The 22,163-nt window shown below is 44.3% G+C and overlaps 1 protein-coding gene across 2 annotated transcripts in view; it reads right to left on the bottom strand.

Moving 5' to 3' along the window:
• CSNK2A2 (casein kinase 2 alpha 2) overlaps positions 1 to 17,835 on the bottom strand; it is a 40,668-nt gene extending 22,833 nt beyond the window's left edge. The window contains exons 1-4 of one of the 2 annotated variants that reach the window (XM_040982622.1): positions 17,346 to 17,835; positions 16,455 to 16,566; positions 5,317 to 5,418; positions 2,920 to 2,970 (exon numbers count right to left, since the gene is read on the bottom strand). In XM_040982622.1, the coding sequence (XP_040838556.1) occupies positions 2,920 to 2,970; positions 5,317 to 5,418; positions 16,455 to 16,566; positions 17,346 to 17,449 (369 nt within the window). In that variant the 5' untranslated portion in view covers positions 17,450 to 17,835. The remainder of the gene's footprint in view (positions 1 to 2,919; positions 2,971 to 5,316; positions 5,419 to 16,454; positions 16,567 to 17,345) is intronic. The other variant, XM_040982621.1, reaches the window with a different exon arrangement.
• Between the last annotated feature and the right edge of the window lie 4,328 nt (positions 17,836 to 22,163).

Below are 22,163 nucleotides of genomic sequence, written 5' to 3'. Positions count from 1 at the left end.
AAAAATTCAAATCCGTAAGTTTGAGATTCACATTTCTATCTAGAAAACTAGCTAGAAATGAGTTCCATAAATATGGAACATAACTAAAAGGTTATCCAGGGCTGTACAGATGTAAGCACCTGTATTACCAATCAAGAAAAGCTGAAGCAAATCAAATGAATCCCAACTGCTTTATTTCCAAGTCCCTGAGTCCTGAATCCATGTGGGAGACCTGAAAGAAGCTCCAAGCTCCTGTCTGCTCAGCCACGCCCCTTGCGGCCATTTGGAGAATGAACCGGCAAAGATTTCAAAATTTCTGTCTCTGTCTCTTTTCTTTTATGCAATTCTGCCTTTCATAAAAGAAAAAAAAAATGTTAACAAAATTGCACCAATAAAAAATACCAAAAATGATTGCTACTGGTTTATCACGGCTGATTCAACTTAATGTTACGTCAGGCACAAATATTTTTTAGGTGACAGTCTAGACCCCGGTTACCAGTACACATTCCATACTAACATGAGATGATAAAAAGAAAAAAGAGCACAAAATACAGCCTGAAGGATATCAGATAAGCAACCCAGCCAATATTCCTGCCTGTGGGCTGCCCTATGGAAACAGATTTTCCCGCTACTACTTGCTCTTCCAAAACAGCACCTTCTACTTCATATGTAATGGTTTTCAAGTAGATTAAAATGTCACTGCTTGAGCAAAGAGGACCTCCAGTTAAGCAGAAGTGGTCAAACATCTCTACTCTTATCTGAAGTTCTTCTAATGTATCAGCTAAGGAGGAGGTGACACTAACTCCTAAGAAGGGAATGGAAGACAACATTTGTAAGCTAGAAAAGCTGTCCAGCTGACCTAGCAGACCAAAACACCTGTCATCAGCCAGGGAGGCCCAAAGCAAACAGCTTCCAATTGTAACCACAGAGAGGCTCAGAAAGCGGAAAGGTTCAATGCCACAAGCAGGGACAGAGGGAGATCTGATTGGAATGTCAAATCACGTTGACACCCAACAGTTCTCAACTCGGACTACTGACACATTTGCAGGCAAGTTTACTCCCCAAGGCAGGACAGGACCACTCCGGGGAGTACCACGCTAAAATGGGAGATGGTGTGTCAAGAACCTTCACCTTTCAAACAATTCTAACAGAGACAAATAACAAAAAAAAGAATGGCATCTGGAAGAAAAGTACAGAAAACAGATAAAAGAGAAAAAAAATACCATATTTTTACCAAGAAAATATAAGCTATTACATAAATTATAAAAGAACAGGATACTATTTTTAAAGGCTCACAGACCAAAATGGAGTTCCTATGAAGTCTAACATTCGAATGAATTCTAGAAAATGAGAACAAGGAAGAAAGAAGAAAAATCAAAGAACCTAAAAAGTACTTTTTCAAAATAGAGGAACATGAGTTTTTAGATTAAAAAAAGCCCAGCAAAAATCCAGAGCCCAAGATGAAAGAGATCCACATGAAGGTGCATCACTGAAATTTCAGAAGACTGAAAATGAAGAAAAATTCTAAAGGTCCTCAGAAAAGAAAAGAAAAAGCAGTCAGGGCAGGAGGGAAGGGAGATGAACAAGGTAAGAGGAATCTATAATGGCTTCAGGGGTAATACTGGAACAAGCTCTTCAAAACTGGAAATAATGAATTTTGAATTATAACAAATTATAATCTAGATCTTTACACCACAGCACTCATATAAATTGGGGGAAATAAAATAAAGATGTCTTCAGATATGAAAACTTCATAAAACATGAATTTCTAAAAACTCCTTAAAGCAGGTGCTACAACATGCATGTCTGCTTTCTAACAAGTGACATTTCCCCCATAGAACATAGTCCTGCTACCGGATCTTTAGCATGTAAAACAGGAGAGCTGTTACTGTAAGAGTACAAAATGCTGAAATAAAGTTCACAGATGTGGTTAGACAACCAGTAAAAACCCATGAATGAAGAACAAGTATGTGAAACTGAGGCAACTGTATTGATACTCCATGACTGCCAGTTCTTAATGTCTGATGTCTCAACATAACCTATCTAGTTCTAAGAAATGAATACACATTTCCATCAAGTATGCCTCAAGGAACTTAGGCAGATTCATATGTCTGGCTACAAAACACTGTTTAGTCCCTAAACAAAAACATTTATATCTACTTTTAAGCATTCACTGTTGATTACAATTGTAAATCATAGTAGCAAGAAAATCTGTCACACTTAGGAAAGGGGCTACTTTTACTAATTTTTTTTTTACTAATTAACTTTTATAGACTGGCTACCTAGGAAATCTTCAATGTGAGGATAAAGCTTTTATTTTCACCCAAAAGTTTCACACCAGATACAAGTATCCCAATAGCTGGCTTCATTTTATCCCTAAGGCTTTACTGATAGTGCAAGACTTATCTGAGAATTCTCTGAACATCCCCAAAACAACCAATGCCATTATTTTGCCTCCATGTTGGTTTTCAAATTATGGTCTAAAAAGCAGTTTTTTCTACCAGGTTTCACATGCCTAATCAACAATTCTTGTCACAAATTAATCTTTTAGTGTTTGAACAGTCATTAAAACAAACTCAGAAAATCCATTCTACTAATTGTATTTTTAAAAGAACATTTCAAAGTCTCATATACTTAATAAAATAAAAATAACCCGGAACAGGGCTCTTCTGAAGGAATACGTCTTTTCTAGTTTTTACTATTTGCTTTGTCCACAGTGTACATAAACATTTGAATCCAAGGTTTTATTTCTTTTCCCCAAGTCCTTACCAGTTTATTCCTTCCTATGAACAATGTCAGATTTTTTACGAAAATCAACGTTAACAGCTATTTTAAAGCTATGTTGTCTAAAGCAAGAGTGTTGCATACAGTATCAACAGTACCTAACACCAACTCCTCAACTCCCAGTAATCCCTTGTCAGAAACAAAAGGTATACGCACCTTAAAGTCTGTATTATTGATATATTCAAATACCAAAGCTGGTGTCTTTGACTGAAAGAGAGAATATGAGTGCTTTGTAAGTACTCAAACAATGAGAAGTGCAATTTGCTTCAGCCACAATGGTTCATTTCTAAATCCCACTTAAATGAAAAAAGGGATCCACACATCAGGGACACCTACTAACCAATCCTATTCTTATAATAATATTATTTCTCCAATTTGCCTCAAAATTACCAGGAATAGTGGGAGGAAGGGAAATGGGCAGACGTACAGATGAACAAAGTTGACTGCATGCTGATTAACCTTCACCATTGGGTGATGTGTGTGGGAGGCCCATTATATTACTCACTTTTTTGGTAAGGCTGCAATATTCCATAATAAAATGTTTTTTAAAAAGGAAAGTATTCCCTGAACAACCCATAATGCCCCTGATCAACCTGTTAATAGTTATCTGAAAATACACTCTGCAGTGTTCCAATTGTCAATTATAAAAGGAATGATACATTCCATCTCTGTGTCACAAACCAAACATTTGATACAATTAACATGGGTCTTGAGAAATCTACTGCAAACCTTTTCAGGATCCAAAAGGAAATTGCATTCATTAAACTATCACCAAAATACATTGTGAAATTAGTCCATTAAAAAGTATCTCACCTCAAAAGCAGAAATGCTTCCTCCAAAATCATATGTAGTCAATTATTTTTCAAAGTACTATGATCCTTAGGAGGAGTGCAGAATGTTCAATTTGTGTAAGTTCAAGTGGGTACTTGGGATTTCTGTATCCCATATTCAAGTGCCTGAGTTCAGGTGCCAGCACTACTTCCAACTTCTTGGTAATGTGTACCCTGGGAGGCTGCAAGTAATGGTGTAAGCATTTGGACCCTGTCACCCACACAGATGGGCAACCTGTATTCACTTCCTGGCTCCTGGACTTCTGAAGAGTATACTAGCAGATGGAACATCTGCTTGCATAGTGTCTGCCTCTCTGTCTCTCAAATAAGAGAAAAACTTACTGTTCAGTCCAACAGTTATGATTTGGAAAATAAGTTGGGTGTCCCTCAAAGGGTCACGTGTTGAACTCTTGATCCCCACAGTTCTATGAACACATTAAGAATAGGGATTCCCTGAAATACAGTACATGAAGGTAGGGCCCTATACAATGATCACATTGGATTGGGAGGTTAGGATAGAGGATGCAGCCAGAGACACGTGGTTGTGAAGAGACTGCTCCTGTGTTTCTGCTTCTTGTCCCACCATGCGGAGACCCCCTCAACACAGCAATTGGCTATCCATCACTCTTACTGGACACCAGACCAATGGGGCTTAATTAAGCTCTTCACACTGCGCTACCCCACCCTGCTTCCAAAAAAATCTGCAAAGTAAAAAATTCAAACACTTTCTTCTCTCTAAAATACCTTTTCTTGGGAATTTTAAAGCTAATACAAACCTTGGACTAACTGCTTAGCCCCTGCTGCCATTAGCTTTCTTGTCAGCTACCTCACAGAATTAAAAGGAAATGGATATAAGGGGAAAAATTATGCATAAATTAAAAAACCTATACCAAAATAAGCATTCTTTCATTCCTTTTCCCACAAACTTTTTGAATTGTCTCTGTTTTATGAAGATATCTTTAGCAGATATAAGCAAACTATTATGGGAAGCATACAGGAAAATATGTGGTAGAGCAGGTAGGGAACACAAACGGGACAGGAAGAGTGTGAGTGAGCACTGGGCGGATCCTGCAACCCTAGCCAATCAAAAATACTGAAGCTTAAGTTACTCCGCAGGGAGAGAAAATAAATTAAAGAACACATTTAAAATGGTTCAAATTTAAGCATTTTAAAATATTTTAGTAGTATCTACACCTATAATGAGAGCTCTAATGGTAGATGCTGAATTAAAGACCAACTTAAGAAACAGCAAGATTTCTTCCTCAAGTGCTCAGTGAGGCTGACACCAGCTTAACTCTCTATGCCAGGTATCCACAAAGACCTTAGGTATTTCCTTGTATTAGCCTAGTGTTTTCTGAGTGTCAGTCAGGCTTGAGTGAGCTAAACAACACAAATTGGATCAGTAAGCTTTGAAGACTGGGAGAAAAGCAGGGATCTAAAGAAGATATTCTGTGAACGTGTGTGGATTAAATAACAAGAATAAAGAGGTAATGAGATGGACACTTTTCTCTATGTATTTTTACATTCTATAAAAGTGGTGGGAGCTACATTATTGGTCTGCACCATGACTTTCTCCGACTGGTTTTGAAAACCATTCAGTTGTAGACAAGCATCATCAGCCCCATCACGTGTCATTACCTTAGGGATTAAACACACCCCGTCTCGCTCCCCATACCCACACCCAGGGTTCTCAGGAGCCTCTCCCCAGCCACCAAGCACCTACCACAGGGTCCTTTACAGTGTCAATCAGCTTAATGATATTTGTTCCACCACGAAGATTCTCCAGAATCTTAACCTCTCGTTTTATCTTCTTTTTCTTCACTGGCTTAAATACACAAAAGTAATCAGAAGTGAGACTCCCTTTTTAGTTAATACAATGTATAAAACTTAAAATAATGCTAGCCAATCAGATACAGTATGGTGTCTTGTACAACTTGTACTACTAAAGGGCATGCCTAAATAAGAAGTGAAAAAAATAAATGCAGATAAAATGGCTTATCCTTAAGAAGCTTAGCCATGAAGTGAAATAATTGAGAAAACCATAGAGCTCACATGTCAAGACCTTGAAGCAGTTACATTCACAGCACTTGAAAATTTGGAACACCCATGCCACACTTTATAAAAATAAAATGCTTGTTTACTAGGTAACTGCCAAATGGAAAAATGTTAGAACTCTGAACAGCTGTCTATCAGGCACCCACCAATGGCAAAACGGACATAAAATGGTGAGACACCTGCTCTGCCAATGAGTTACATGTAATTTTGTCTTCTAGGAGTGAAGACCAGGTCACTGACATCAAGTTACAAACTTGCTTCCCAGCTGCTGGCTCCCATTTCCTGTCACCACTCCCATTTCCTTAACATCCACAATCTGAATCAGCAGAGCCAGTGACACTTCCCTAACAGATCCCATTCCTATAGAAAGAGGTGCTGGTCAGCCAGGGAGAAAATGGACCTGATAGACGGTGACTGAAAGTCTCTATTCATGGGCCTATCTGTTTGTTTAGACTTTAGTCAGAAATTCAGTGTGTACATTACCTCTTGCCTAAATGGGCTAATGAATTTAAAGGAAGACAAAAGAAGTTCTAAAAATGAAGCAGGTCACAACCAAGTAAGGTTTGTAAGGCACTTAGTAACAGGGCCTGGAACATGGTAAGCACTCAGGACATGGTGGCTGTAGTAATTTCACATTAGTAGTAAACCATAAACCTCACAATACCGCTGTCTAATACTCTCAGCAAAGCTGAGTTATTTGCCCAGCCACAGGGCAGACTGGGATAGGAATCAATTTTGGGCATTCCAACACTGCTGATATAAAAAGGGCTGTGTGTACAATGGGTGGGGGAAAAGTAACATGTACCCATGTCAGAAAACTTTCATCTCTGTTGGTAAGATACCACTTAGAACACAAAACAGAGGACCTGTATCACCCGCATGATTCATGGAGACTGTGTCACTGCACATCTCCTGTACCGTCCTCTGCCTTCACTTTGTCAGAGTTCCTATACTGCAGATCTGCCTGTTACACCTTTTCCCCATCTCCATGTGGAACCTTACATCTCAATCTGTTTTAAATAGGAAGTTCAATATCTGAGAAAATTAAGTACTGTACAATTTGATTAAAAAAAAAGTCAGGGAAAACTAGGTCAGTGGGCTAACTTCAAAAACTGTCAGCTTGAAGAAACAAACTGAGTAACTGTTTCAGAATAAAAAGACATGACAGAGTGGTACTGTAGTGTAGCAAGCAAAAGCCACGGCCTGCAATGTTGGCATCCAATAATGGTGTTGGTTCATGTCTCAGCTGCTTCATTTCTCATCCAGCTCCCTCCCAACACACTTGACAAAAACAGTGGAAGACAGGGTATGGAACCCTGGAAAAAGTTTCTGGCTCTGGCCTGTCATAGCTCCAGCTACTGCGACCACCTTGGGAATGAACCAGCAAATGATTCCCACCCCCATCTTCCTGCCCTTTAACTTTAAAAACAAAACAACAAAAACCATATATTTTATATAAATATTTTATTCAAATATTTATGTGATCTATGATTTTCTTTTGCCAGTTAGGCCATTATGGGATAGGTGTTAGACACAGCATTTAAGAGGCTGCTTTTGGAAGTTTGCCTTTATTCTGTATTAGAGTGCTTGGTTCTGAGCCCTAGTCCCATTTCTGATTCAGCTTCCTGCCAACACATGCCCAGGGAGGCAGCAAGTGACGCTGCAACCTACATGAGAGACCCAGCTTAAGTTACTAGCTATTGGCTTCAGTCTGGCCCAGCCCCAGTTGTTCCCACCATTTGGGGAATGAACTAGTAGATGGATGATCTGCCCAAATGTCCCTTTGTCACCCTGCCTTTAAATAAATATTTAAAAATTTAAAAATAATTATTAAAAAAATAATTTTAAGAATTGGCAAATGTAGTTGAAGGCTGTAGATTAGCTAATACTGCCTCAATGTTACTTTGTGATATTTCATCATGGTACATAAGGGTTATATAAGAGACTGTCCCTGTTTTATAGGAAATATTCACTAAAGTACTCAGGACGACTGACTACAATTTACCCTAAAGCACTTTGAAAAAATACAGATTATCTATGTATATGCACTGATATACACACACTTGTACATATAGGACATACTCACATATGAGAAAGCGAGAAGGCTAAAGTGAATGTTAACACTTGAATAATCTGGGTCCAGAAAACATGGGAACTCTTGCTACTTTAAGTCTGAACTATGTCAAGAAGAAAAGCAAAAACTGGCTACTTTGCATGTGTAAACTCAGCTAATGCTATTGGTACATTCATGCTTTCAAGAGCAAGACAATTCTAGAGTTGTCATTCACCACTAGTAAGCAGCTAGAGATCTGTGGAAGTAGTAACAGAGGCGAAGAAAAATCTAGCCAGAAGTCTGAACATAACTGACTGTTCTACTCTGAACAGTCAGTACCAACCCCTCATCTAGGGAACCCAGTAAGCAACTGTCCTGGATAAAGCCTTGCACTGCTCTTTCATTCTGCCAAAGGTCAGGCAGACAGCGTACACAGACTAACCAGTTAGGAGGAAGCTAGCTTTTGATACGTCTGAAGGTAATAGTAGAGCAGTTGAAGCAGGCATTGTTGTCCAAACTGTCACCAGTCTAACAACTTTGTAAACCACAGACTGGCGACAGCAGGACAACTCTCAAGTGGCACAATGAGTCCAGCAGCAGCCATAGTCCTCACATGGACAAACAGCCCAAGGACTGCATAAAAGGCAAGTGACGGCATTCCAGGACTCCTCACTCCAAGCAGCTCTGCAGCCTTAGTTTCCTTCTGAGCCTGGCAGCTATTCCCGAAGCTTAAACAGCCATGAATTTCCAGGCAGATGAAATAGAACCATTTTAATTCTACAGAAGAAATAAAAAGATATTTAGGTTTTTTTTTTATGAGACAGGATTTTGGTATTCTAAGGAAAATAAATGAGTTTCACAGAAATAAAAATGTTCTGACTCTGAGTAGGCAGCCATTCTCTACAGGTCCTACAAACGGGGAAAATACATGTTACCTTCATAGCAGTTTCATTTTTTTATGTTAGAAAAAGTCCTCCCAATACACAGAGTATCTGTGTGACATTCAAATGGACTAAGCTGTTTTCCAAACCATGAAAGAACTCAAGTACATACATAAAAAAGTAGCAAAAAATTAAGATAAGGACATTAAAGTATTAAGTTTCAATAACTTAATACGTATCTAGATAGTATATTTAATGGGAAAATGTATTTAAAATTTTTCTGTGCATGAGCTCTGAAAGTGAAAACAAAAGAAATTAAGGGAAAGAAGGAGTGAAGGAGGTAAGGAAAGAAGGGAAGGGAGAAAGGCATCTTTTCAGTAGCTGTCTGCTATGTGGTGCTCAGTTTCAGCAGTCAGCAGACCCCATTCAAAGTGAACCAACATTCAGGTATTTCTCTTCTTTCCTTGTTCAGTATCCTCAAAAAAAAATCCCAAAACAAAAACAATTGGGCCAACGGTAGCATAGCAGCTAAAGTCCTCGCCTTGAACACGCCGGGATCCCATATGGGTGCCGGTTCTAATCCCAGCAGCTCCACTTCCCATCCAGCTCCCTGCCTGTGGCCTGGGAAAGCAGTGGAGGACAGCCCAAAGCCTTGCAACCCTGCATCCATGTGGGAGACCTGGAAGATGTTCCTGGCTTTGGATCAGCTCCTTGGAGAGTTAATCATTGGATGAAGATCTTTCTGTCTCTCCTCTGTATATTTGACTTTCCAATAAAAATAAACAAATCTTAAAAAAAAAAAAAAAGGGAAAAAATTAGCACAGTAACCCTCATTATTTACTCAGAGCTGTTTAGAAAAAAATCAGATTTGAGAATTATTTCAAATTATAAACTTGCAAGCCTGTGTCCACCAAACGTATAAGAAGTATAATCTCAATAAATCCTAGCAAGTATTCACAGGAAAAAACCTCACTGAAATTTCTTTCCAAGCACCACTGGATTGATAAAAAATGCATGGTGCTCAGAAATATAGCTTAAATTCTCAAATTTGGTGCTTTTATTCTACTTCCAAGCCAACAATTGCCTAAGATAGTAATTTTCTCATCTGCAATGAATAATTTCAACCAATAGTGGGTTGGAAGAAGCAGAAGGACAAATGGAAAAAACCTCAGCCTAGACAGTGGTACTTTCTTTCTTTAAAAGATTTACTTATTTTTATTGAAAGGCGGATCAGACTTTATGAAGAAGGAAAAACAAAGATCTTCCATCCACTGGTTCCCTCTCCAAATGGCTGCAAAGGTTGGAGCTGAGCTAATCTGAAGCTAGGAGCCAGGAGCTTCTTCCAGGTCTCCCAAGTAGGTGCAGGATTCCAAGGTTTAGAACCATTCTTTACTGCTTTCCCATACCATAGGCAGGCAGCTGGATGGGAAATGGAGTAGTCAGGACATGAACTGGCACTCATATGGGATCCCAGCATGTTTGCAAGGCAAGGAGTTAGTTAACAGAGCCACTCCACTGGGCCCAAAAAGTATCCAATTATCTTGGTCACCACAATGGTCAGAGCTGAGTCAAACTGAAGCCAGGAGCCTCTTCCTGGTCTCCCACACGGGTGCAGGATCCCAAGGCTTTGGGGCCATCCTCAACTGCTTTCCCAGGCCACAGGCAGGGAGCTGGATGGGAAGTGGAACCACTGGAATAGAACCAGCATCCATATGGGATCCTGGCACATTTAAGGAAAGGACTTTAGCCACCAGGCCATTGCACTGGGCCCTAAGACGCATACTCTTAATTCTGCTGAATTTCAGGGCCCTGAGGCCCAAAGAATTTAGGGAACTGTCCAATGCCACAGAGCTTCTAAGTGCTGAAATTCACATCGGAATGCAGGTACTCTACTTCCTGGGCCAGACTGTCTCAGGAAAGAAAAAACACTTTAATCATCTATTAAAATACATTCACCTACCTATCCACCTAATCATTTATAAATATTTCATAATTTTCTGAATAATACTAATACAGAAATTTGTATCTATTTACAGAGAACAGAGTCAAAAGAGTCAGCATGTGGCATAGTGGGTAAAGTCCCAATCTCCAGAGCTGGCATCCTACATGGGCATAAGTCCTGGTTGTTCCACTTCCAATCTGGCTACCTGCTGATGTGCCTGAGAAGCAGCAAAAGATGGCCCAAGTGCTTGGGTCCCTGCACCCATGGGGAAAACCTGAAATAAGTACCTGACTCGGCTTTAGAACAGTTCAGCTCTGGCCATTTTAACTATTTGACGAGTGAACCAGCAGATGGAAGACCTCTCTACATTCTCTTCAAAAATATAGTGTGATAAAACTTGTAAAAACTGTATGAGTTTTTAAAAAGTGTAAAAACACTGCAGGCAGAGGCTGGAGCCTTGCTGCAGTAGGGTAAGCCTCTATCTACAGTGTCAGCATCCCATATAGGCACTGGTTTGTGTTCCAACTGCTCTACTTCCCATCCAGCTCCCAGCCTATGGCCTGGGAAGCATCAGAGTATGTCTCAAGTCCTTAGGCCCCTTCTACCCACATGGGAGACCCAGAAGCTCTTAGCTCCTGCCTTCAGATCAGCTCAGCTCCAGCCACTGCGGCCATTTGGGAAGTAAACCAGGGGATGGAAGATCTCCGTCTCTCCTTTCCTCTGCAAATTGTTTTTTAAATAAAAATAAATTTTAACATACACACTGGAGGCTTCAAGTACAAGAGTAAAAGGGCACTTCACATGTCCTAAACATGCTGCTGTGGACACAAGCCACACAGACCTCATGCCTGGGCCTTACAGCCCTGTGGGCAGCCACTCATACCACACTTCAGCTAGCAACACACCAAAGTCAAATACTCTTTTTTCAGAGGAGTAACTAAAAATCATTAGAAATAAGTTCCTTTGACTTCTAAAGCGTGTTCCTTAACTCATTCAAGAACAGTTCAGCACATCAAATTTCCAACAATGCCCTGACTGTGCTCCTTCTATCTGCTAGGACTCCACAGTGGGTCCTATGCCTAGTGCTTGAACCTCCTCCCCCCAATCAAGTAACCCTATGCAAAATACATGTCTCTTTAGTCCTGGCTTATTTGTAAGAAGGGTCTGAGTTCTAATGGTGTCTAAGCCCCCAGGTTCTGTGGTACAAGTTAACCACAGTCTCCATCTGTGACCACAAAAACATACTACAAGCAGCACTAAGAATTCACAGATAATCTGAATTCTTGTTAAAGTTATAATATTTTTGATAATATTGTTTTAGCCACTATGAGACATCTGTGAAAGCTAGAATTCACCAAAAATGTAGATCAGTGCGATATCACCAATGTGTAGCCTCAGATGTCTTGGTATATAAGCCTACAGGGAGGGTAGAAAAGCTACCACAACAAAAAGGTAGAAACAAAGGAAAAAGCACTCCATCAGCATGACACCAGTCTGATACAACAGAAAGACTAACTGTTCTCTAAGAAGATATAACAAGAATATGCAATCAACATCACTCTGATACTACCTCTGACCAACACAAAACAAATTCTAATTTGAAGTGCAAGAATTAATTTGGGAGAGGCAGCAGTGGAAAGCCAAGCTGTTTATAAAACAAAACTCCTGGGCTTGGCATGATGGTACAATGGGTGAAAGTTTCTGCTGTGCCACATAAGCACTGGTTCAAGCCCTGGTTGTCCCACTTCTGACTCAGCTCCCTGCTAATGGTCTGGAATAGCAGTGGAGTACTTGGACCTCTGCAACAAATGGCAGACCAAGATGATCCTGCAACCCATGTGGCCTGCATCCAGTCCAGCCCCAACCATGGGGACCATCAACCAGAGGATGAAAGTTCTCTGCCTCTCCCTCTAATTCTATCTTTCAAGTAAGTAAATCAAAAAAAGACTATCAACAGGAAGCCTTGTTGTTGCAGCACTGGCTCAAAGAGATGCACAACTGTTTTTAAACAGTACTGCTCTAAATTTTTGTGTAGAAAATAGCAGTTTAATTTGAAAGATGCTAAGAATTCTGAGAAGTGCTGCAAATCATATTTCTGGGCAGGGCTTGCAAGTTCTACAAATCGTCACAAATGGTCAAAGGCCTTTTATTTCCTCTTAAAGCTTCCTCAAAGGTATTAGGATCGGTGCCACAGCTCAACAAGTTAATCTTCCACTTGCAAGCACTGGCATATGGATGTCGATTTGTGTGCTGGCTGCTCCACATTAAAAAAATTATTATTGGGCCCGGCGCGGTGGCGCAAGTGGTTAAAGGTCCTCGCCTTGCACGCCCGGGATCCCATATGGGCGCCGGTTCTAATCCCGGCAGCCCCGCTTCCCTTCCAGCTCCCTGCCTGTGGCCTGGGAAAGCAGTCGAGGACGGCCCAAAGCTTTGGGAACCTGCACCCGCGTGGGAGACCTGGAAGAGGCTCCTGGCTTCGGATCGGCATAGCATCGGCCCGTTGCGCTCACTTGGGGAGTGAATCATCAGACGGAAGATCTTCCTCTCTCTCTCTCCTCTCTGTATATCCGCCTTTCCAATGAAAAAAATAATAAAAATAAATCTTTAAAAAAAAAATTATTATTATTTTTTGGAAAGGCAGAAATAGAGAGAAGGACATACAGAGAGAAAGCACCTCCAACTGCTGTTTCACTCCCCAAGTGGATGCAACAGCCAGAGTCAGGCCAATCTGAAACCAGGAGCCAGGACCCTCCTAGAGGTCTCCCACATGGGTTTAGGGGCCCAAGGCTTTGGGGCATCCTACACCACTTTCCCATGCCACAAACAGGAAGCTGGATGGGAAGCAGAGCAACTGGGACACAAAACTGGTACCCACGTGGGATCCTGGCAGATGTGAGGTGAGGATCTAGCAACTAGGCTACCACGCTGGATCCTGCTCCATTTTTAATCCAGTTCCTTGCTAATGGCCTGGGAAAGAAGTGGAGGAATACCCACGTTCTTGGGCCCCTACAGTTGCATGGGAGATTCAGAAGTTCCTGGCCCCTGGTTTTGGATCAGCTCAGCTCCAGCTGCTGTGGCCACTTGGGGGACTAAAGAATGATTTGTTTTAAATCCAAAAGATGAACTTTCTGACATTAAGGGGCTCTGTCTTGCTATATAAACCCCTACCATCCCCACCTCCCACTTCCTCTTCAAAACAATTTTTTTTAACATTCATTTATTTTACTTGAAAATCGTTAGACTTACAGGAAGAAGGAGACAGTGATCTTCCATTCATTAGTTTACTCCCCAAATGGCAACTTTGGCCAGAACGAGGCAAGCCTGAAGCTGGGAGCCAGAAGCTTCTTCTGGGTGTCCCACATGGATACAGGGGTCCAAGGACGTGGGCCATCCTTCAATGCTTACCCAGGCCATTAGCGGGGGCTGGATTGGAAGTGAAGCAGTCAGGACACAAACCAATGCCCATTTGAGATGTGGATGCTACAGGTGCAGGCTTAGCCCGCTATACCACCACACCAACCCCTTTTCAAAACAATTTCTATCAAGAAAGATACAATCTCCTTTGTGACTGGAAATCTTTTGAGATTTCAGCCTCAGAACTCAGGGACAGTGTGTCAGTAGTTTTAAAATTCCTAAAGCTTAACAATTCCAATACATTTTGATGAACAAAAGATTTGCAAAATCTACCAATACAAATTAAATGATACAAAATTTGTCTGCCATCACTTGCCCTGCAATCTCTGTTGTCAGGAAGGACTGACTGCCAAAGATTTCTCCTCAGGGGCACGCTGTGCACCTCCGTCCCGGTAGCACCTAGCTCCCTGCTGCAACTGAAATGCACAGAGCAGCCTTACATGACCAGAAAGCCTTTTCCCCACTCCTCCAAAGCCTGAGCAGCCATGACTATGAAGGCCCGAGCTTCCTGTACCCAAATGCCACAGCACAACATGAGTCGTAACTTCAAACCTCGGTGTGCAAAAGTACACTGAATCCAGACAACCACTCTTTTCAAAACAGTTCATTTAATCTACTTTCCCAACAAAACTACAACAGTACCATCAGTGGCTTCTTATCCCATGCCTCAGACGGGAACAAAATCTGGACAGAAACGCGACAGGACTTTGGCCAGCATGAACGGAGGGCAGTGTTCAGGCGCAGAGACAACGTGGCTCAAGCTGCACCATGGCAAGAAACAAGACACGCTGCATCAACTGGAGCATCAGGGGGCCCTCCAAGCTCTAGCCAGAACACTGGGGCCCATTCTGTGCTCAGCGTGTAGTTCCTGCATTCAGTGTTCCAGCACACAGCGCAAGGCAGAGACTGGGCCCACAGCTCGTGCGCAGGCTCACTGTCACACAGTGACTGTGACGCTGGGTCAGTGTCTTGGGGACTCAGACTTTCCTTGCAAAAACCACCTGTGGCAGCCTTCCAACTGAGTTCCCCACAACAGCCCAAAAAACTCCAGGAACTGATCCTCAGGAACTGTTTATAGGAATGATCAAACAGCAGTGTGGGTATCACTCGCACACACTCACACACACACATGAATGCTGTGCTGTTCAAAGATGACACAGGAAATCACACACTTATCTTAAAAATGTACAAAAGTTTAGACATTTGTCTGGAATTGCTTTGGAATCAACAATTCATTCTGAACATACAGCTGTGGAATTCAGCTATTTCTAATTTCAACTTGAGCTCTGTTCACCTCTTCAAGTTGAAGCAGCTCAAATGAAAACACTTGCTTATGTACACAGAGGACTTCCGTGACCTCCGCAGGTGACTTCTTAAGGGAACACCATTTCTTCACGTATCTATGCTTGCTGGGGGCGGGAGGCCTTAGGCCTGTATCGGATGAGCTCCTATTTAGAGGTGAGTCAGCCTTCACATCTGTCTCTCCAAGAGCACAGCCACCTTTGTGGTTGCTCTCCATTACTGGACCGGAAAGGCTCTAAGGGAGGCTTGCGGACCCTTGTTCTGACAGGAAGTGCCCAGAAAGCCTACAGCTGCCACACTGCCCTCACATACAGAGGCAGCCTCTCAATGCCACTGTGGATATCAGGGTCCCATGACTACACTTCCATTCCCTGTCTCTCACTGAATGACATGTGTACACAGTAGATGACCTGGCAATACACAGGACCCGTTACAGGCGCTAAAAATTATTTTACAGCACACCCTGTAAACGTGATTAAAGTTACACAATCAGTTACATGAAGGAAAATACAGCCAACTTTTCATGTGCATTATGTCTTCATGCAAGAGATAATAAAAGGCCTATCATCAAACTTAAGATAATGAAACCAGTTTATCAGTTCCAAGGGCTTGTGTGATTAAAAGAATATTCTTCCAATATCTAAGTGCCACTCTGACTAGCAGACACACAGCTTGGTGGGCTTCCCAACACTGCCTGTTCCTCACAGCCATCCCAATCCACCTGAAACTTCACTGCCAAGGAGAGGAGAAACAAATTATTCTTATCCCCTCTGGAGTTTCCTTCCCCTTAGGCTCCATTTTTTTTTTTTTTCCAATTTTTCTTTGTGGACCAAGTTAGAGCAGCAAGGGTAACAGAGTGCTCAAAGAGCCCCTGGGTCCAAGCAATCTCCATGAAAAGGCTTTTCTTCAGTCTGAATATTTATTTATTTTGTAACAAATGGAGCCCTTTGGGGGAAAAGTGCTTTGGGTCCCATCATTGACATTTCAGAATAAGAATGTTCCTGATCTAGCCCCCTTAGATTTAAGACTCACCTGCCTATTTTCTTCAAAGTCCAAAGAAAATGGGGATGGGAGATGGGAGTCCCAGAGGGACCTCAGAGCAAACAGACATGAACGAGGGCCTGCACTGCTCTGTCTAGCCATGTGCCTCTTTCTGCTCATATCCTTGTGGCTTGTACGGAAAAAAAGTTACATACAACTCATAGGAAACTCACCTTGAGAATTTTTACAACCACTCGTTCATTGTTGGTGATGTTAATGGCCTCAAACACTTCACTATATTTTCCTCGACCAAGTTTTCGAACCAGTTGGTAATCATCTTGATTACTGCAAGAGGCAAGAGACACACATCAATGCCAAGATTTGGGACAAACCAAGACACCCCATTCACCACTTCCATTCATCAAGCACTTCCAAGTGCATCCACACAACGCTGCAACTCCTTCCCTCGATTAAAACCTACCCACCATCAACTTGGCTTCTGCCACTCCGCAGAGCTCCTAAACCTAACTGGTCCCCTAGAACACGGGAGGCGGAAATGGGGGGTAGGGTATGAAAGCAAGGCTCTGAGTATTCCCTGTCCCACCATGCTGTGGGTCCACCGCACCTGCCTCCTATTTCCCACCCCTGAAGGTAGGCTAGCGCCTGCTTGGAGAATCTGGACATCATCTCAAAAATCTCCTCCCACCCAGCCTCAAGTCAGCAAACTCAAAAGGCAGAGAATTTTAATAGCTCAAGAGGACAGCTGTTGACTTCCCACCCCAAAAGAAACCCCGAAGGTGTGAGGAGGTGGCCCGGCTGCTGCCTGCCTTCCTTCGGGCTCTGGAGCCTACACCGATTTCCGCCCTCCCCCTCCCCAAAAAAGGAGGGGAGCACAAGGTGGGGAAAAATGAACGACCCGGGGTAGGGGGTTGGAGGGAGGGATAAGGGAAGAGGAAGACGAGGACATGTGCGAGATGGGGGCCTCTGTCGTCCAACCCAGAACCGGCGAGCGGCCGGCTGGAGGCAGATCACCCGGGCTGAGTGCGGTTTGAGCCGGGGGGCTGCCGGGCGGGGGTGGGGGCGAAGGGAGCCAAAAGGGTGGGTGGGGGCGGCGGTGGATTTACCCCCAGCTCGGGACGTGAGCCTCGTAGTCCCAGTACTCTCGGCGGCTCAGGCTGTTCACCTCGGAGTAGACCCGGGCCCTGCTGACCGCGGCCGGGCCGGGCATGGCGGGCGGGACCGGGGGGCGCCGCAGGGCGCAGAGGGCGGCGGCGGCGGCGCGGCCGGGGGCGCGGGGCGGCGGGCGAAGGAGGCGGCGGGCCGCGGGGCGCCGGAGGAGGAGGAGGAGCGCGGCGGCGGGCGGCCGCGCCAGGCCGGGCCCGCGGGGGCGGGCGAGCGGGGCGGGCTGGGGGCTCGGGGGGCGCCGGCCGAGCCGGCCCGGCCCTGGAGAGCGGCCGGCGGGGCGGGCAGCGCTCGCGCTCTGCGGCGGCCTCCGCTCGCCTCGCGGCACCCAGGCGGCGACAGCTGCGGCGGCGGTGGCCCCGGCAGCGGCAGCCACCGGCTGGGAAAGGGGCAGCGAAGAAGAAGGAGGAGGAGGAGGAGGAGAAGGCGGAGGAAACCCGGAAAAGGGGCCGCGCTCTTTAGGAGCGGCCGCCGCCCAGCCCGGGGCCGCCCTGGCTCACAGCGCCCCCTGCAGCGTGGGGGGACCCGCGGGGCGGTACCAGCCCCTCCCCCGGCCCGCCCCCGGCCCGCCCCCAGCCCAGCCCGCCGGTCCAGGTCTCCCCATCCTGGGCCTGGCCATCTGCCGTCCTTGAGCCTTTGACTGTCTCCAAGACCTTCATTTCTGGTCACCCAAGAACTCCCTCATACACGGTTCTGACACCCATTTAGCCGGTCGTTCCTATTAAGTTCTTCCCCTGTGATGTGCTCATAAGTCTGAAACCTCCCCAAACTCGAGATTTAACCCTCCTTGTTTTTCTTCCTTTCTTGCTTCCCCCGGACGCTGTTTTGTCACTTGACTTAAGGGACCTCATTTTCCTGTCACCCAGAACCTTCCCCACAAAACCCCTCGCGTATGCCTTTTCCCACATTGTGGTCCAAGGACTTCCCTGAGTGTCCACTTTGGTCACGTGGCTAATCTGACCGGCCTGTTTTGTCATGTGGCCCTCTAATCCTGAGCTCTGCTGTCTCTTGAATCTTCTGATCCTTTTTTTCTGTTTTAAAGATTCATTTGTTTTTATTGGAAAGGAAGGTCAGACTTACAGAGAGGAGAGACAGAAAGATCTTCCATCTGCTGGTTTATCTTGCAAAAGACCACAAGTGTTAGAGCTGAGCTAATCTGATGCCAGGAGCCAGAAGCTTCTTCCTTCAGGAAGGGGCCATCGTCTATTGCTTTTCCAGGCCACACGCAGGGAGCTGGATGGGAAGTGGAGCACTCGGGACACATTTAGCTCCCATATGGATTTAGCATCCCCATCATACCAGGCCCTTTTCTTAACCTTTCTTCTGTCTGGCTCCTCCTTCCCCACCCCTCGCAGCAGCACCTTTTCACCCATCCCAGGTTGTTCTGGCTCCCATCTATCCTTTTTCACACTCTGTTTTCTGTATAACAGTCCTGGTACAGGGGGTCTGTGATGGAGATTACCCTGCCACCTGCCATGCTGGCCTCCGGTATGAGCATCGGTTGGAGTCCTGGCTGCTCTTGGCTGGGATGATGGAATTTCTGTCTCCTGGCTTTAGCTGGGCCCAGCCCCAGCTGTTGCAGCCATTTGGAGGAGTGAATCAGTAAATGGAAGACTCTGTCTCTCTTCCTGTAACTCTGCTTTTCAAATAAATAAATCTTTCAGGAAAAAAAAAAAAGACCTGGTGTTGGTGTGCAGAGGATTAAATCACCATCTGCAACACTGGCCTCCCGTTTTGTACCAGTTTGAGTCTCAGTTGCTCCCTGCTAATGGCAGTGGAAGGTGGCCCAAGTACTTGAGACACTGCAACCCACATGGGAAACCCAGATTGAGTTCCAGGCTCTTAGTGTCTCCTAGCTCAGCTCCGATCTTTATGACCATTTGGAGAGTGAACCAGTGCATGAAAGATTTCTCCCTCCACCCTCCTCTGTCTTTCCCTGTAACTCGGCCTTTCAAACATCTTTTTTTCAAGAAAAAAAATCCTTGATACAGCTAAAAACACACATGACAAAGTCGGATCTATTCAAATTCTGGGCCCTGGGTTTTACAGAGACCTAATGAAGTGAAGTGTATGATCCTGGATCAGATTCTGGGTTTTATAAGAAAAAAAAAAAAAGGGTGAAAAGGAGAGAAAGAAGAGGAAGGAAGAAGAAACCACAGAGATAAAAAGGATACTATTGGGAAAACAAATATAGAAAGTCTACAATGTAATAAAATTGTATAAATGTTACATTCTCTGAGTGTCAGCATCGCAAGTACTTGACAAAACAAGGACATAAGCTCCTTGCCCACGTGACTGAAAGCAGATCCACTCCCACAATGGTCTTCCTCACCCCTGCATTCTTTCTTAAACTAGTCAGACCCTGCCTCAGCCCCAACCTGACATCCTTTCTCTCCCAAGGACCCTCAGCAGCCCTTTGTCATATTGGGCTCGATGCATGTTCATCCTGTGTGTACGCTGGTACTGGGATCCCCTGGGGTTAACTCCCTTGAATATATCTGTTCTGGCTGTGAGTTCATGCCTCCCCTCCTCTTTGTCCAGTACCTCTTCCCAACAGGGTTATGCTGGAGAACAGCTTGATGTTAGGAGTTTAGAGATGGATCATTTTGGAAGTATACTATCTGCAGCGTAAGTCAACTAGCTCTCCAGAAACACATGGGTCCCACACAGCCAAGTGCACATGGTAGGGGCTGGACCCCATGGTGGTGGCTCAGGGGAGAAGCTGACAGTAAACATGACTGAAAAGTCTGTGGAAAGATTTCAAAATAAAAACAGGGAGGGGACCCGGCACGGTAGCCTAGAGGCTAAAGTCCTCACCTTGCAAGTGCTGGGATCCCATATGGGCGCCAGTTCGTGTCCCGGCAGCCCTGCTTCACATCCAGCTCCCAGCTTGTGGCCTGGGAAAGCAGTTGAGGACGGCTCAAAGCCTTTGGTTCCTGTACCTGCATGGGAGACTGGAAAGAAACTCCTGGCTCCTGGCTTCGGTTTGGCTCAGTTCTGGCCATTTAGGTCACTTGAGGAGTGAATCATCGGATGGAAGATCTTCCTCTCTGTAGCTCCTCCTCTCTGTATATGTGACTTTCCAATAAAAAATAAATACATCTTTTAAAAAATGATAGCTTGGCTGCAAAAAATTTGAAATGCATCCATATTTAAAAAAAAAAAAAAGGAAAGGAAAAGAAAACCTGGGAGAAGGGCGACGCATTGGTTCAGCTGGCTATTGCTCCAACTCCAAGCATCAGCATGCCACATGGTCACCAGTTCAAGTCCAAGCTGCTCCACTTCCCATCCAGCTCCCTGCTTGCAGCCTAGGAAAGCACTAGAGGATGGCCCAAAGCTTTGGGACCCTGCAACCGTATGACAGACCTGGAAGAGCTCCTGGTTTTGAATTGGCTCAGCTCCCACTGTAGCGGCCATTTGGGGAGTGAACCAGTAAATAAAAGATCTTTCTCTCTTGTCTCTCTCCTTCTCTTTGTAAATCTAATATGTCTTTCCAATTAAAAAGAAAAGCAATAACATTTTTTTAAGTATGTAGAGGGCCTGGCGTAGTAGCCTGGAAGTCAAAGTCCTCACCTTGTACATGTCAGGATCTCATATGGATGCCGGTTCTAATCCCAGTGCCCTCACTTTCTTTCTGTTTTTATTTATTTATTTATTTATTTTTATTGCAAGTCAGATACACAGAGAGGAAGAGAGACAGAGAGGAAGATCTTCCATCTGATGATTCACTCCCCAGGCGGCTGCAATGGCTGTAGCTGAGCCAATCCGAAGCCAGGAGCCAGGAGCCCAGAGCTGTTACAGGTCTCCAACATGGGTGCAGGGTCCCAAAGCTTTGGGCCGTCCTCGACTGCTTTCCCAGGCCACACGCAGGGAGCTGGATTGGAAGCAGTTCTGCTGGGATTAGAACCGACATCCATATGGCAACCCAGGCGTGCAAGGCAAGGACTAACGACTATGCTATCACGCCGGACCTGGCCCTCACTTTCCATCCAGCTCCTTCTCTCTGTATATCTGACTTTCTAATAAAAGTAAAATCTTTAAAAAAATGTATGTGGAAAAATCTCAAAGCAAAAACTGTGAAAAAATAAGTAAAGTGTTTGTGGAAGAAGTAGGCATTAGGATTCAGTTTCCTAAAACTGCAAACTTCCCTAAATGTCTCTCACACAGCTCTTCTAAGAGCACAGTGTAGCTTTAGCTTTATAGCTTCCTACTGATAAGTCTCTGCAGATCAGTGTGAGTATCATATCATATCATATCACTTATTTCACTTGAAAATCAAAGTTGCAACAAGAGAGAGAGCGTCGGGTGCAGAAAGATCTCCCATCTGCTGGTTCGCTCCTCAAATAGTCACTATGGTCAGGACTGGGCAGATCTGAAGCTAGGAACCAGGAACATCTTCCAGGCCTCCCACATGAGAACAGAGGCCGAGGCCATTGGGTCATCCTCTCCTGGTTTCCCAGGTCATTAGCTGAGAGCTGAATTAGAAGTGGAGCAGCTGGGACTTGAACCAGTGTGCATATGGGATGCCAGTACACCACAGTGCAAACCCCCAGGGTCAAATATTTTTAATCCTATCCCCTTGGTTGACCTCCCTAGGTTCTTTTTTTTTTAAAGATTTATTTTTATTATTTTTTCATTTGAAAGGCGGATATACAGAGAGGAGAGACAGAGAGAAAGATCTTCCGTCCGATGATTCACTCCCCAAGTGAGCGCAACGGGCCGATACTATGCCGATCCGAAGCCAGGAGCCTCTTCCGGGT

The sequence above is a fragment of the Ochotona curzoniae genome, unplaced genomic scaffold, assembly GCF_017591425.1.
Source record: "Ochotona curzoniae isolate NIBS_2020 unplaced genomic scaffold, NIBS_Ocur_1.0 contig_3622, whole genome shotgun sequence".
NCBI lineage: Eukaryota > Metazoa > Chordata > Mammalia > Lagomorpha > Ochotonidae > Ochotona > Ochotona curzoniae.
Note: the sequence above shows the minus strand (reverse complement) of the source record. Positions and strands in the feature narration are given on the sequence as shown.